The sequence below is a fragment of the Uranotaenia lowii genome, chromosome 2 (genome assembly GCF_029784155.1).
Source record: "Uranotaenia lowii strain MFRU-FL chromosome 2, ASM2978415v1, whole genome shotgun sequence".
Taxonomy (NCBI): domain Eukaryota; kingdom Metazoa; phylum Arthropoda; class Insecta; order Diptera; family Culicidae; genus Uranotaenia; species Uranotaenia lowii.
The window spans coordinates 332,038,570-332,053,447 of record NC_073692.1 but is presented as its reverse complement, the minus strand read 5'-3'; the positions used below and the strand labels follow the sequence as shown (position 1 = coordinate 332,053,447).

The 14,878-nt window shown below is 41.5% G+C and overlaps 2 protein-coding genes across 4 annotated transcripts; one reads left to right on the top strand and one right to left on the bottom strand.

Moving 5' to 3' along the window:
* Nucleotides 1–9,338: 9,338 nt before the first annotated feature.
* On the bottom strand, nt 9,339–11,435 carry LOC129746065 (PEST proteolytic signal-containing nuclear protein-like). 3 transcript variants are annotated; one of them, XM_055739504.1, is made up of 3 exons: nt 11,230–11,435; nt 10,727–10,963; nt 9,339–10,120 (listed from the first exon to the last, which is right to left on the bottom strand). In XM_055739504.1, exons 1-3 carry the CDS (start codon nt 11,255–11,257, stop codon nt 9,729–9,731), a joined length of 657 nt encoding a protein of 218 aa, XP_055595479.1. In that variant the 5' UTR covers nt 11,258–11,435; the 3' UTR covers nt 9,339–9,728. The 3 variants fall into 3 exon arrangements, with proteins under 3 accessions (XP_055595479.1, XP_055595477.1, XP_055595478.1); XM_055739502.1 differs by having other exon boundaries at nt 9,339–10,132; nt 11,230–11,433; XM_055739503.1 differs by lacking the exon at nt 11,230–11,435 and adding an exon at nt 11,081–11,204 and having other exon boundaries at nt 9,339–10,132.
* A 470-nt stretch (nt 11,436–11,905) lies between these two features.
* Nucleotides 11,906–14,420, top strand: LOC129745713 (CDK5RAP1-like protein). Its single transcript, XM_055739024.1, has 3 exons — nt 11,906–13,161; nt 13,730–13,902; nt 13,966–14,420. Exons 1-3 carry the CDS (start codon nt 12,003–12,005, stop codon nt 14,374–14,376), a joined length of 1,743 nt encoding a protein of 580 aa, XP_055594999.1. The 5' UTR covers nt 11,906–12,002; the 3' UTR covers nt 14,377–14,420.
* The last annotated feature ends 458 nt before the right edge of the window (nt 14,421–14,878 follow it).

Genomic DNA, 14,878 nt, shown 5'->3' with positions numbered 1-14,878 from the left:
TTCCGTGAATAAAACGCACCTCTTCAGCCAAGCGAATGGCTTCCGCCTCGCTCTCAACGCTCAGCAACATATCGTCCACGTAATGGTTGTTGATGATTGCTGCTGCTGCTTTTGGGAACCGTCCTGCGTAGTCTCTTGCGTTCATGTTTTTTGCGTACTGTGCAATGCTCGGAGAGCAGCATGCGCCGAAGGTGAGAACCTGCATCACATAGGTGCTAGGTGTTTGATCGCTACGATTTTCCTTCCACAAAAATCTCTGGTAGTGTTGATCCTCCTCAGAAACCATGACCTGGTGGAACATTTCCCGCAAATCGCCACAAACTGCAATCCTGAATTCCCGAAATCTGATAAGAACGTCAATTAGTGGAGTGTTTTGGTCCGGACCCTTCAGGAGGAGTGAGTTGAGTGCTATTCCGTGACTTTTTGCTGCCGCGTCCCATACGATGCGGATTTTGTTGGGTTTGTTCGGATTGACTACTGGGAAAATGGGAAGATACCACGCTCGTTGACTGTTCCTTTCAATTTCGTCATCATTCAGTTTTCGTATGTATCCTTTCGATACATAATCCTGCATTTTTGCATGAAGAACGATTGCTAGTGAGTTGTCCTTCCTCATTCTGGCTTCTAAGCATTCATACCGGCGCATAGCATGCGGTTTACTATTTGGAAGCCGAAACTTGTCGTATTTCCAGAGTAGTCGACCTTCGAAGCGTCCGTCATCTCTTCGCCTGAAACGTTCAAGGATCTCCCGAGCTCGACGATCATCGTTAGATTCCACAAGCGCTGTGGATTTAGTAATGCCTAGCCCGTCTATTGAGAAATACTCGTGCATCGCCTGATGAAGCGCGTCATCTTGAGTGCCGTTGCAATTGCACTTATGAACACCGTGATAGCTTGAGAATTGTTGGTTATGTAAATTGCATCCACCGTAGACGATCCAACCAAGACGAGTCTTAGTCGCTACTGGCTCGTGTATTTTTCCCTCGCGGCCTTTAAGGACATACCCTAGGTTTGCATAGTTACATCCAATCAATATACGAGGTTGTACATTATGGTATGACTCGACAGGGATCCCTTTCAAATGATTGTATTTTTCAGTTAAATTCTGCATATCCAGTGATTGATGAAATAGTCCAAGATTGGCTACGGTGTGCACTTCCGGTAAACAATACCTTTTATGTCCAGCCCCTGTTCCGGAGATATCGACTGCCAGGTTTTGTGAATCGAGTTCATTGCGAGTGTTGTGACCGGTCCATCTAAGACACAATGGTTCCGCCTTTCCACTCACTCCTAATTCTTCCGCTAGAGCACTTTCCATTAATGTCAATGATGAGCCGTCATCCAGGAACGCGTAGGTTTTTACCGTCTTGCTTGGTCCGTACAGAAATATGGGTATCACACGAAAAACAGCTTGGTTCGAGTTTTGATAATGTGCGTTGCAATCCGCAGTGACTACCTGACCGCCTTCTCCATCAACGCGACTGTCGCTTCGAAATTTATGGACTAGCGGATGGTGTTTATATGAGCATCCGTTTTGACCACAAAGCTTTTGTGACTTGCATGGTGTTCTGGGGTGTCTCCCCAAACATCTCTTACATAAACCATACTCGTTGATAACAGCCCAGCGACCGTTATATGTGAGCTCTCCGAAACGCTTACACCTCTCCAGCGAAGTGCAGTTGCCTTTGCAAACCTTACACGGTCTGTTCACCTCAGCAGGTGCCTGAAAGTGTTGTTTCTGCTTCTCCTTCAACTCGGTATTCTGATGATAATGTAGCATGTGATCCTTAGAATCTATCCATTGATCATCGTCGTATTCGGAATGAGTATTCAAAAATGCTGGCCCTTTCCTCGAAGATTTAACCGTTTTGGATTCGACTTCTGTGAAAGATGTTATCGGTAAAATAGTCTCCGCGAAATCGTACAACCAATCAGAAAATGTTGTGAGTTTTGCTTCGCCTATCGATCTTCGATATTTAGCCCATTCAACCCTATATTGTATAGGTAACTTCGCAACTAATTCTCGAATCAAAGCAACGTTATATGTATATTCATCCAATCTGCATGCATAAATGGTGGCACACAAATTTTTTACCTTAAGTGCAAATTCCACCATAGTTTCCAATCGATCCTCTCTTGGGGAAGGGGTGGAATGAATTTTCGAAATCAAATTATGCACTATCACCTCAGGACTGCCAAATAGCATCCTTAGTGTTGATATTATACATGCTACATTCGATGGGTGCATCAACATGCATTTCACAGCTTCATATGCTTTCCCTCGTAAGCATTTCTGAAGCCTTATCAAATTTTCTTCTGGCGTAAACCTACACATAGTTGTTGTAGTGTCGTATGTCGACAAGAATAACGGCCATTCTTCCGGCACACCACTGAAGGTCGGCAATTCTTGGGACACTGCTTTTCGGGCGGCTACTTGACTGTTAGTCAGATCACTTTCGAAATCAGCTTCACCATAAACGTTTCCTGTCATAAAGCGATGTGCAGGATACTGCGGCGTAGATCGATGTCTGGGAGTGAATTGTCCATGAACAGAATACACTGGTGGCCGAAAATCATCCTGTTTACTTTGACCATCGGCTACGGCTGGATTAAGACCTGAATCCCCCACGATCCTACGTGGATGCATTCTCTCGAAAGGTGGCTGAGAAAAGTGAGACTGCGATTGAGGCAAATGACTACTTATTGTTGGTTGAGTTGTGGGGTAACGTTTTTCTACAGCATCGAGTTGGTACATTTGACGATCGTTCGATGGGTTTCGTAGCCCTACGCCCGATTCCATACGACGCAGTCGTCCTCTCACCCTAGTGTCCGGTTCGATATCAACTGGCTCTTCCTCCATTTCTAGCATCAACTGGTAGCGCCTCTGAAGTAGTTCCTTCTTCCTAGCATATTCTTCCTCGTTCAACCGTTGTTCTTCTTCTAATTTCTGCAATTCCAATCGTACGTTTCGTTTCACCGGAGGCCGTGGGAAAACAGGTACGTCCAGCTTTCTCGGTTGATCCACAACGTCAAAATTTTGATGACTGTGATGATCTAATGAGGGCATTGTGCGAAAGTTTTTCATCGTGGCGGTGGTGTGAACTGGTTGGGTTGTGGCCGCAACCTTTGCTCGAAAGGAAGTAGGAGAGCCTGTCATGGGCACAGCGCGTTCGCGCACTTCACTGAACACAGCACTCGGAAGCGAGCTATTTACCTGGTAAGCATTTGTCGCACTAGACAAATAGCTTTGAGAATTTATAGTAGCCAAGGGAGCGAGCGTATAAGTCAAAGCGAGGGTGGTTGCAGGGTTAACCGATAGTGGAAGCATTGCATGAGGGGTTGTATTTGTTGGAAAAACCGTCGAATTTGCGGTACTAGTTTGATCGCCGATTGACAACAATGAAACTCTAGCTTCTAATTGAGGATTTGATTGGGGTACAATGAATTCACTTCTAGTACTTACAATATGTTCCGTAATATTCTCATGTTGACAACCAGCGCATTTCCAACTCATGTCAGCAATTTCCTCTGAGACACCTACGCATTGAAAGTGGTACCAGAGGTCGCAAAAATCGCATTGCACCATTTCTTCCGTTTCCGGACCACCGCAGGCTTGACACTGGCTTGATGATGCATCCCTTAGTGCAGATAGGTTTCCAGGCACCGCAAAGACGATACGAACGCAGGACTTGCACGTCCAGGCTCGTTTGATAGCATCATTCGAAGCCCCGACACATTTCAGATGAAACCAGATTGAACATTTGTTGCACTGTAACATTTCGGCGGTTGACCCGGGGAAACTGCAGGAAGCACCGATGCACGTTAGGTTTGAAGCAGCTTGGACTACCTTCGGAGTTGTTCCAGTTTTTCGATTGGCATCTTTTGCAGTAGTTGCAGCTTCCGACATCATCGTGATAAACGAAATTTTTAATGTGAATCGCCGAAGAATGAATTGAGAGTCCTTGTCCGAGTTTTTAATAAACAGTGTATTAAAAATTTCCTGCAATTATTCTAGATGTAACTTTGTTGTTGTTGTTTACAGTATGTTTTACTTACGTTTACTAATTTTTCCTCTTCTAATTAATCCTTCTTCAATTCAGTTCAACGTACTAACTTCGGACGTTCCTGGAGTGTTTGTACAATAATATTGGGTAAGTATTTTTGTTTATAATAAAGTTTCAGGTAACCTCACTTTTCAACGGTGGATAGGTAAGTATGTTAACCTTTTACGAACCGGCGCAAAGATGCCGTTTGGGCCCTACGGGATGCTCAACTTGCAACTGTTCTACGCGTTGGATGTCTGTTGTAATTTTACATGTTAGAAATAGTTTGCATTCTAATATATGACATTTAACGTGCTTAACAACTTACATACACAGCTCGTGAATTCTGAACGAGACGTTGTGGTGATATCACTACGGCGTTGAAGTGTTCCAGCTTCCTAATAATATTTAAAAATGAACTGTTTAACTAATTCTCTTTTTTTTTATCTTTTCAGATGCGGTTACCTGATAACTTCCACTTAGTTATAAGTTTAATAAATTTTAGACCTCACAATGTGCTACGCTTTTCAATAAAATCCTAGATGGCTTCTCCTAACTATTCTTCTTTTCTTTTTCTGAAATGTTCTCTCCAAACCATTTCCTCACACAAGTAAAAGGTCTTTTTCAGTTGACCTTTATATGTTGATTCGAAATTTCTCTTCCTACTCTACAAAATTTTGAAAATGATTTTGATGGAGGCGCGCCGTCACATCCAGCCTCCAGGTTGTTTTCTCGATCGACTCGGTGCGGTGTTCCCATGTCGGCAACAAATCTTCTTCCTAAGATTGTGGAGAATGTACCGGCAAATATAGAGAGGAATCGAAAGAAGAGTAAATTTCAGTACGATAAGAAAACGAAGAACCTACCTGAGTTAGCTATCGGCTCCCCGGTGTATGTCCAACTGAATCCAGATACTTCTAAATTATGGTCTGCTGGCAGAGTTTCGGATCAATTGAGTGAACGTTCTTACCGAGTAAACGTGAATGGATCATCGTACCGCCGAAGTCTGGTTCACATCAAGCCGCGGAAAGAACCTTCTTCGGAATCAGGCAGTATGCAGATCAAACCAACAGAATTATCGCCCGAGAAACCACCAAAGGAAAACGCAACGTATCTACGCACGAACGACCGTCAAAAGAAAACAGCGAATCAAAATATCAACAAACCAGAGTCGGTGCCTGCTTTGATGTTTTCGCCGGAGCAGGATTCACCCGTTACACCGCAAAATGTTACACCGTCGTCATCGAGAAAGAGTTCAGCGCCGTCAGAAGAAGTTAGTGTTCGCAGCCGTCCAAAAAGAGAAATAAGACTTCCGAAAAAATTAAAAGATTATTTGATGTAGATTTTTTGCTTAATGTAGGGAGGATGTTGTATCATCCAATAGCCCCTCGTATAATATGAATAAGCCTTAAGCATTCATCTCAGTGTATTTTGATATGATGAGCATTCGAGTAATATACGTTAGATAGTCTGGATCGTCTTAAATACATTCGTTATGTTTGACTAAGTTCTTTGTTTTATTTGAACCAGAACACTCTAAAGAAGAAATAACCTGCTTCGAAATTTCAATTGAAAATAAAATTGTGACCTAACAAATATCACGAGCACATAACGTTAAAATTTATTGACAGGTCATCTTTTCTGAGCAACTTTGTGGATTTCTTTTTTTCAGTTGTACATTGTGATTATTTCTAGCGAAAACTTCAATAACAAAAAAATAACGATTAAATCAATGTTTATACTTAAATCTGTTACACGTGGTTTCTGTACAAAACAGCTTTTACAGGTTTATGCTATGAAAGTGCAATGATGACATTCGTCTTGCAACACTCGTTGAGAACACTTGTGGTTTCGCGCATCTCGAGCATTAGTGTCTAGTAGTGTGTGAGAAAAAAGTGTCCGTTGTCCGTCCGTTTATTCCGGGAGTGGATACCGTCCGGACGGTTAACCTTTTTATCCGGAGTTGTGTGCCGGGTTGTAAAAGTGGACATTTTCCTGCCATTCGCCAGGGCAGAGTTGACATTCATAACCCTTCGGAAAAGTGGGGTTATTGGTGGATTGCAGTTTTCCCATTTTCACCAAACTGACCGACACCGCCAAGAGAGGTTGATTACCACCAGGGGCATCGCAATTGTTTGGCAAATTACCCTGGATATCATCATTTGATTGTGCCCAGTACCAATTGGAGCAGCCATCTTCAACCAACAACAGAAGACCACGTGGTTGGGTTCATCGACATTGAAGGAGCCATAAATATAAAAGAGTGCTTAATTAGCTGGTAATTCTTTTTTCATTTTTTCTCTTTTTCTTGTATCTATCATTTTCTCTTTATTATTTCGTTCATATTTTGCTCCGCTCATATTTTTCCACGGTAGACATTCGTGTCTCCGCGAAAAAATATGAGCGAAGGCGGGGGGTTGGATCCACCAGCTGTAGATGATGAGAGGATCATCTACGAAGATGAGGAGCATCTGGAGGATTCAGCAGTAGCTGGTCCTTCAAATGCTAGTGCTCATGCCCCTCTAGTAGTTAGTTCTCCCTCACCACCTACAGCTGTGGAAAAAACATCCCGACTCCGGACCTATCCGGAAAACTCAACCTTTTCTGGGCCCTGGGTGGTTTTTATCCGGCCCAAAGCTAACGGTAAAGGTTTGAATGTGGTGCAGATCACCAAAGATCTGGCGAGGTGGCCCTCCGTTACCAGTGTTTCGAAGGTAAGGCCAAATAAATTGCGCGTCGTTGTGGCAGACCGGAAGGCCGCAAACGCGATTCTTGTTAGCAATTTTTTTAATTTGGAGTATCAGCTCTATATTCCGTCTCGAGACGTAGAAATCGAGGGTGTAATCACCGAATCGAGTCTGGAGGCTGAATACGTTAAGGCTCACGGCGTTGGCAAGTTTAAGAGCCTCGATTCTACTTCGGTCGGAATCGTGGATTGTTGCCAACTCAAGACTGCCATCGTCGTTGATGGCGTTAAAAAGTATACGCCTTCAGCCTCGATTCGAGTTACCTTCGCGGGAACAGCCCTCCCTCACTACGTCTTGATTGACGGAATTTTAAGGCTTCCAGTACGCCTTTATGTGCCTCGCCCAATGGAGTGCAAAAATTGCATAAAGTTGGGACACACTGCATCTCATTGCTGCAATAAGCAGCGATGCTCTCGTTGCGGGGAGAATCATGGGGAAGGAGCATGCTCGGCAATAGAGCAAAAATGTGTCTATTGCGGGGGCTCACCCCATGAAATCTCCTCGTGCGAGGCATTTAAAGGTAGCTGGGATAAGCAGAGGCGCTCTTTAAAAGAGCGTTCTAAACGTTCTTATGCCGCTATATTAAAGAGCGCCTCTCCACCGACCCAATCTCAACCTAGCAATATTTTCTCATTGCTGCCAGTTGATAATGAGGACACCGGGGACACAGACACGGCTGATGAGGTTCATCCAGTCCTCTCTGCAGGAGGCTCTCGGAAGCGTGCAAAGGTGCCTTCCCCCAAAATACCTCCAAAAATTCCTACGATTATCTCCTCAATAAGAGTTGAGAAAAATTCATCGTTTTCGGAAAATGAAAAACAAGTTCCTCCAGGCTTTCGCGGGAAAATTCCACAACAGAATAAACCATCGACTGTGGGAGAATCGCAAACCTCATCTGCTAACCTAATGCCAGAATCTATTACTCAATCTGGGATTTTTAAGTTGTCCGACATCTTGAACGGAATTTTCTCGTGTTTTAACGTACCAGAACCCATCAAAGGAATTGTTATTGCAATGCTTCCTATAATAAAGACATTTTTAACGCAGTTGATGCGAACTTGGCCCCTCCTTTCAGTGTTTGTCTCTCTCGATGGCTAATTTACGCCGAGAGGTCGGAGATATCACTGTTCTACAGTGGAATTGTCGTAGTCTTATTCCAAAATTGGATTCACTGAATTATTTACTTCATAGAACTAGTTGCGATATTTTTGCGTTGTCCGAAACTTGGCTTTCTTCTCAATCTACCATCTCTTTCCACGATTTTAATATCATCCGTCTGGATCGTGACGATTCTTATGGAGGGGTGCTTTTGGGGATCAACAAGTGCCACTCTTTTTATAGAATTCACCTTCCTTTATCGGGCGGAATTGAGGCCGTTGCTTGTCATACAACCATAAGAGGTAAGGACTTATGTGTTGTCAGTTTGTACTGGCCTCAGAGAGTTGCAGTGGATCGAAGTCACTTAGAAGACCTGTGCTCAGTGCTTCCTGAGCCAAGGTTGATCCTGGGTGACTTCAATTCACATGGAACTGTCTGGGGAGAACAAATTGACGATAGTCGTTCTACTCTTATCTATGACATTTGCGACAGTTTCAATTTAACAGTTTTGAACACGGGTGAAAAAACACGGGTACCTAAACCTCCTGCAAGACAAAGTGCAATTGACCTCTCGCTCTGCTCAAATTCACTATCATTTGATTGCCAGTGGAAGGTGGTCCATGATCCTAATGGTAGTGATCACTTGCCTATCGAAATCACAATCACCAATGGGGTCAACTCTTCAAACACAATAAATATGACATATGACCTTACAAGACACATCGACTGGAAAAAGTACTCGGACGAAATATTAACAGCCATCGACTCTATGCATGTTTTACCACTGATGAACTGATGTACAAGCTATATTGTCAACTGGCAGCGCAGATGGTACGAGGATGAGTTGGGTCGGTGGCTCCACTCGATTATCCCAAAGGTAAGCCTTAAACCCTGGTTTGATAGATTGAATCTGAGTCGGGATTTTATTCGTTTATTTTCCCGTCTCATGTCCAATCATTATTCCTTGAATGCGGTACTCTATCGTATAAATATTGCTGGCAGCAATTTATGCGATTGCGGCCTAGGATACCAAGACATCGAGCATATTGTTTGGTCGTGTGAGGACCACCTTGTCGCCAGAGCGAATTTCATAGATTCCCTTCGGGCCCGAGGAAAACTACCTGACGTTCCAGTGAGGGATGTGTTAGCTGTGATGGATTTGGACTACATGTTCGAAATATATCTTTTCCTCAAAGCTATTGATCTTCAGCTGTAATTCTTTTTATTTTCATATTTCCCTTTCTATCCTTCTTTCTCTTCTAAACAAGTGTTAAGCTAAGCATACCAATTGTAAAAATGCAAAACGAGTTTGGCTCCTTAAAGCCTAGAGGTATGAGCCGTTTCAAATAAAGAATTTACAAAAAAAAAAAGTGCAATGATTCTATTCAAAGTAAATAGATAAATAGAAATTAATTTTAAATGGACTTCGACACTAAAAAATGGGAATGAATGGGATTTCAAATTACATTTTATTAAATTGGTCTAATCGTACGAATAGGTTCACTTTACCTATCAGATAGTCAATAAAAGTATGATATATATGATAGAGATAAGTTATATGTAGGAAAACAGTAAACAAGTATCAGTAATTTCCATCGGATCAATAAGTGAAAACTGAAAACACACAATTATTCCAAGTGACAATTGTGCAGTAATTCAATCGAAGGGAAAGGAAAGTTTAAGCAGTAGCAGTTCTGGTTAGAAAATAAACACCATCAAAGAGTACTTATGGGACAGGAAAAAATCTCATTCCGTTACAATAGGTAAGAATTGCTAAAAGTTAAACTTATGCATGTGGGTCTCACAATAATGCTTATCATAATTTTGTGGCAGCAGCAGCCTAACTGTCGGCCAGAGAGTTGAGCTGTTTCTCCAATATTTTCTTGGAATCGCAGAAACCTTGCTTCGTTTTGCCGAACGAGTTTGGTCCCGACGAAGTGGGCGTTTCTCGGCCGATGTTACGCATCCGCATCCGACACTCGGCCGGCATTTCTTCCGGCTCGTCGTCGCTGTCGTCATTGGCGAATGCGTTGGCCACCGGTTTCAGCAGCTTCGGCGTTTCTTTCTTTGGTGCCGTTCCCAGCTTCAGCTGGATAGCGCTCGATTTGCTATTGCTGTTCTGTTGAAACTGGAAGCCCATCGCGGACCTGCCGCCACCGGGATTACTCAGGCCAGCGGATGGTTTTTGGAAACCGAATCCTATTTTCGGTTTCAACGAGCCCACCGTCGGAGCTGGTTGTGGTGCTGAAGTTAGTATCAAAGAAGTGGAATAAATTTGTATGCGTTACTTTAAAAAGTGTCTGGATTTCTGAATGTAAATCATATTTTATTACAGAATTCTCAAAGAAGCACGAGATGAATACAATATAAGAGGAACAGTCAACGAAATTTTAAGAAACGAAGAATCACCAGAACAGTCACTTTAAGAATTCCTTAAAGAATGTTATATCTACAAAACTCTGTAATCAAATAAACAAGACACGAATGCCGCAAAGATGGTAAAGTGTCTAAAATAAACAAAAAAAAATTAAGGAATCCGTTTTAGAATAATAAAAATGAAAATTCTGAAGTTAAATTCCTTGATGAATATCAATGTTCAAAATAATATTAAACGGCGCGTTCGTAAATTGATTTTTGTTTAATTTACGAACGCCAGCATCGATAGAAAAAATCAATTTACGAACACGCCGAAAGCATTCGTTTTACAGGCTCAATTAGACCGTTTTAAAAGTATAATAAGAACGGATAGCTGGGAATTTTCAGTATGACACAAAAAGTGTACAATTATGATGATACTGATAACGTCATGTATCTTTTATCTAGAGAGCAAAAAATTACCTTCGTTGGAATCATCGCTTGAGCTGTTATCTGACAATCGTTTCTGGGTGTGTTGTTGTTCCAGATGCGCTGCCTGTCTCAATTCCCTCTCCTTCCGGCGCCGTTCCTCGTCCAGCTGCCGCAGTCTGCGTTCGACCGGGGAGGAGGATCGGGATCTGCTCCGACTTCGCCGGAAGCATTTTTCTTCGTCGTCTCGCCGATGTTGCTCCTCATCACCACGCTTCACCCGAGGAGGTCCTGTGGCAATTTATTTTTGGGGGTACAAAGAGAACTGGCAAAATTAAATAACTACGTTTCAATGGGGTCTCAAATTATAGATGATGCAAAACACAAAATCCTTCTATTCTATTGTACCTTTGCAGGAATACATCAATATAGTTTTCACATTACCACTTTTATACAAGGAAAGAAATATAACAAAGAATAATGTCAATGTTACGAAAGGATGCAATCGGTCCAACGCAATGACAACATTGCAGGCTATGCCCTGCGCAACACAATACCTTCGGTTCTTTGATCCCAGCGGCTCATGATGCAGCGCTTTGTCCCAAATTTTCACTTGAACACCTTAAACTTGTAAATCTTCTGTTTTTTGAGTAATATAACTTGTAAGTTTTTATAAATAAGATTTCTAAACTAAAAATGCAAAGCACCGTCTTTTACATCGACGAAATGAGGGCAAAATCGATTTTCTACACTTTGTCGTGATACCGAGCATATTTGGATTGGAAAAAACTCATTTTAATTTGAAAATTTAATAACTACACTTTAAAATAAAGTTAGACATTCAGGCTAGAATTCAAATCGGTTTTTTCTATTTTTTTACAAAGATGAAAACATCACCTGCTGCGGCAACTATGCTAATTTTCCTTCAAAATATTATATTATATTAAGGACTGAAATACGAAAAAATTCGATAGTATTGAAGAAAAATATAATTCAAAATGTGAGAAAAAAAACTTATTTTTTGAGTTCAAAAAATGTTGTGTATTCCGTTTTTTAGATTGCTGATAGCAAAATTTTGGACGAATGTCATTCGATCGAAAACGAGAATGATGATAAAAATCCGTTTTTTTTTCAATTCAATTGAATATAGTACCTCGTGCAAAAGTTTCATGTTAAAAATCAGATAAAAGTAACATAATATCAGCGTGCAAGACAATTCCACAGTACGCGTCCGCTAATCGGGATCCTTTCATGAACGAAATGCAAAAATACAGTCGCAAAGCAATTCAAAACAAAAAAAATTATCTAAGGTCCCAAAACTCGTGCGGTGATGAATTTATCTGTGAGAAAACTATTTTTTAGAGATGTTAAACTGTTAAACAGGTGTTATTCTTCTATTCGTCGTGATGGTTTCGAAAATCGGCTTCAGCAAGGTCCGGGCCTTCGTGAGTTCATTCAACAACAGGAAGGTACACCCGATGAGGGATTGTCGTCGGTACACCACATTAAGAAGGTCAGTGATATACCGTACTTGTCGCGTGAATCTGTTTCGGGACACCGACGGAAAGTTTTCTTCGAAGTGTACGGTTGCCAGATGAACACCAATGACACCGAAATCGTGTGGTCTATTTTGAAATCCCATGACTTCCGTCGAACCGGAAGCATTCACGATGCTGATGTGGTACTGCTGATGACTTGCGCCATCCGGGATGGAGCAGAGAGTACTGTCTGGAATCGACTGAAGCACTTCCGTTCGATAAAGGACCAGCGAGAGGAAACTAAACCTATTCAAATTGGTGTTCTAGGTTGCATGGCCGAAAGATTAAAGACACAACTGGTGGAGAAGGAACGGGTCGTTGACGTTGTGGCTGGTCCCGATAGTTACAAAGATCTACCGAGGCTCCTCGCAGTTGGCCAGAAAGGACAGAAAGCAATCAATGTTTTACTTTCTCTCGATGAAACGTACGCCGATGTTATTCCGATGAAACTAGATCGTAAATCGCGGACGGCATATGTGTCTATTACGAGGGGCTGCGACAACATGTGCTCCTACTGCATAGTCCCATTCACACGGGGCAAGGAACGATCCAGGCCTATTGCTTCAATCAAACAGGAAGTTTTGTACCTGGAATCCAAAGGTATCAAGGAGATAACACTACTGGGTCAAAATGTGAATAGCTATCGAGATACGTCAGGCCAAATCTATGAACAAGACAGTACAAAGCAAGCTGTTGTCGTGGCTCCGGGTTTTAAAACAGTTTACAAAACTAAAATCGGGGGTCTAAAATTTGCTGAACTGCTAGAGGAAATTGCACAAACTGTCCCAGAAATGAGGATTAGATTTACATCACCCCATCCTAAAGATTTCCCCAAAAATGTGCTAGAAACAATTGGTCGTTATCCCAACATTTGCAACAGCTTACACCTTCCCGCCCAATCTGGAAGCTCCTCGGTGCTGGAACGAATGCGTCGTGGTTACAATAGGAAAGGTAAATGCAAATTTTCGAGTTAAAGCACATGACTTTGAAAAAAATTGTACCTGACAGAACAGTCAATTCAACAGAGTATAAGCTCAAGCACATTCTGAATATGTTTGATGTTCATTGTTAGGAGTACGTGAGCCTGTCAGTTATAACCTATAGTTCAGGTTAAGGATATTTTTGTTTTGTTTCGATTATAGTCGTTTTACCATCTTTATGGCATTCGCGACTTTATCAACGTTACAGTTGGCGGATCGTTATTGAGAAACTATCCGGTACAACTGTGTTCGATGCTTACTCTTGGGCTCGAACTCGCGGACATCGGCTCAGGAGACAACAGACTTGCCAACTGAGCTATATCACAAGCCCAATTAAGGATATGTAATATAAGGATTTCACTAGCTATTTTGCTGATTCTGATTTTCAATTTGTCGAAAGTAATGTTTTTTTAAATTTTTATCTAAAATATAAATTATCTTTTCCAGACTCTTCACTGTTATACGCATTTTAATCATTTGAAGATTTTTTTTTCAATCAGCCTAGATAGATACTACAATTTTCATATTTTTCTGCGCAGCCTACATAAATCTGGTTCACGAAGTCCGTTCAATACTACCGCAAGTGACACTGTCGAGTGATTTCATTTGCGGGTTTTGTGGCGAAACGGATGAGGAATTCGCGGAAACGATCTCCTTGATTCGAAAAGTAAAATACCACAATGCCTTCCTGTTTGCCTATAGCATGAGAGAGGTAAGTTTTATTTTATTCTAATTTATTTTTACAATATTCAAAACTTTATTCGTTACTTCTTAGAAAACAACGGCTCATCGACGTTTTCAAGACGATGTACCAGAAGATGTGAAGCAATCTCGTCTCCGTGAAATGATAAAGGCTTTCCGAGAAACAGCAGAACAATTAAACAGCAAATTCGTTGGCAGAGTGGAGTTGGTTTTGGTGGAAGGTCCAAGTAAGAGGTCTAACAGAGATCTATCTGGACGGAACGACGGTAATGTAAAAGTTATAATTCCTTTCGGGCATGTTCCTTGGGATGATATCGATGGTAGCGAGATGAAATCCATTGTCAGTGGTGATTACGTGGCCGTAAGGATCACCGAGTCCAATTCGCAGATTTTAAAGGGGGTTCCACTTTATCATACATCGATTCAGAAGTTTTATGAAAAAACTAAAAGCAATCTTGGGCAGAGATTGATAAATGTTGGTTAAATATGTATACAATCAAAAATATTAAGCTTAACTATGGAACTAATTCACTGGCTTTCTTGTCTGGAAGTGATGATTCACAATACATTTTACATTTCTGATGTTGTCTGGCTATTTTTTGGGGATCTAAAAATCTTATCGGTAGTATTTGAATGCACTTTTTTTTTAAATTTATTAATGGTTTTATTGGGGTACCATCATGTCACCATCTACCGCCCAGTTAAGCGGTTTTCAACTTCAAACATGTGTAATAAAAAAACGACGGCAGATTTTTATTCGCTTCCTTTTCCAATACATGTCAAAACTGCTCTACTTTGAATAAAAAATTTAGTGGAATGCGAAAAATGTACGCTTTTAAAAATAATTAACTAAACGTTGAGGTGTTCAACTGGCCCTATTACCGCCCACTCGACTTTTTCGGGTATCGATAATGTTTTCTTAAGGAAAAACTATCTAACAGCACAGAAACTGTTCTTTTTAATATTGTCGATGTCACGAGCTGTCA

What these genes read in the sequence shown, in the direction of transcription:
- LOC129746065 (XM_055739502.1), bottom strand. Translation starts at nt 11,257, where the DNA reads ATGAGCCGCTGGGATCAAAGAACCGAAG. An exon ending in CTGGGATCAAAGAACCGAAG is followed by an intron (nt 10,964 to 11,229) that starts GTATTGTGTTGC and finishes AAATTGCCACAG; the next exon opens with GACCTCCTCGGGTGAAGCGT. An exon ending in AAGCGATGATTCCAACGAAG is followed by an intron (nt 10,133 to 10,726) that starts GTAATTTTTTGC and finishes TACTAACTTCAG; the next exon opens with CACCACAACCAGCTCCGACG.
- LOC129745713 (XM_055739024.1), top strand. Translation starts at nt 12,003, where the DNA reads ATGAATTTATCTGTGAGAAAACTATTTTTTAGAGATGTTAAACTGTTA. An exon ending in TCGTGGTTACAATAGGAAAG is followed by an intron (nt 13,162 to 13,729) that starts GTAAATGCAAAT and finishes TTTTCTGCGCAG; the next exon opens with CCTACATAAATCTGGTTCAC. An exon ending in TTGCCTATAGCATGAGAGAG is followed by an intron (nt 13,903 to 13,965) that starts GTAAGTTTTATT and finishes GTTACTTCTTAG; the next exon opens with AAAACAACGGCTCATCGACG.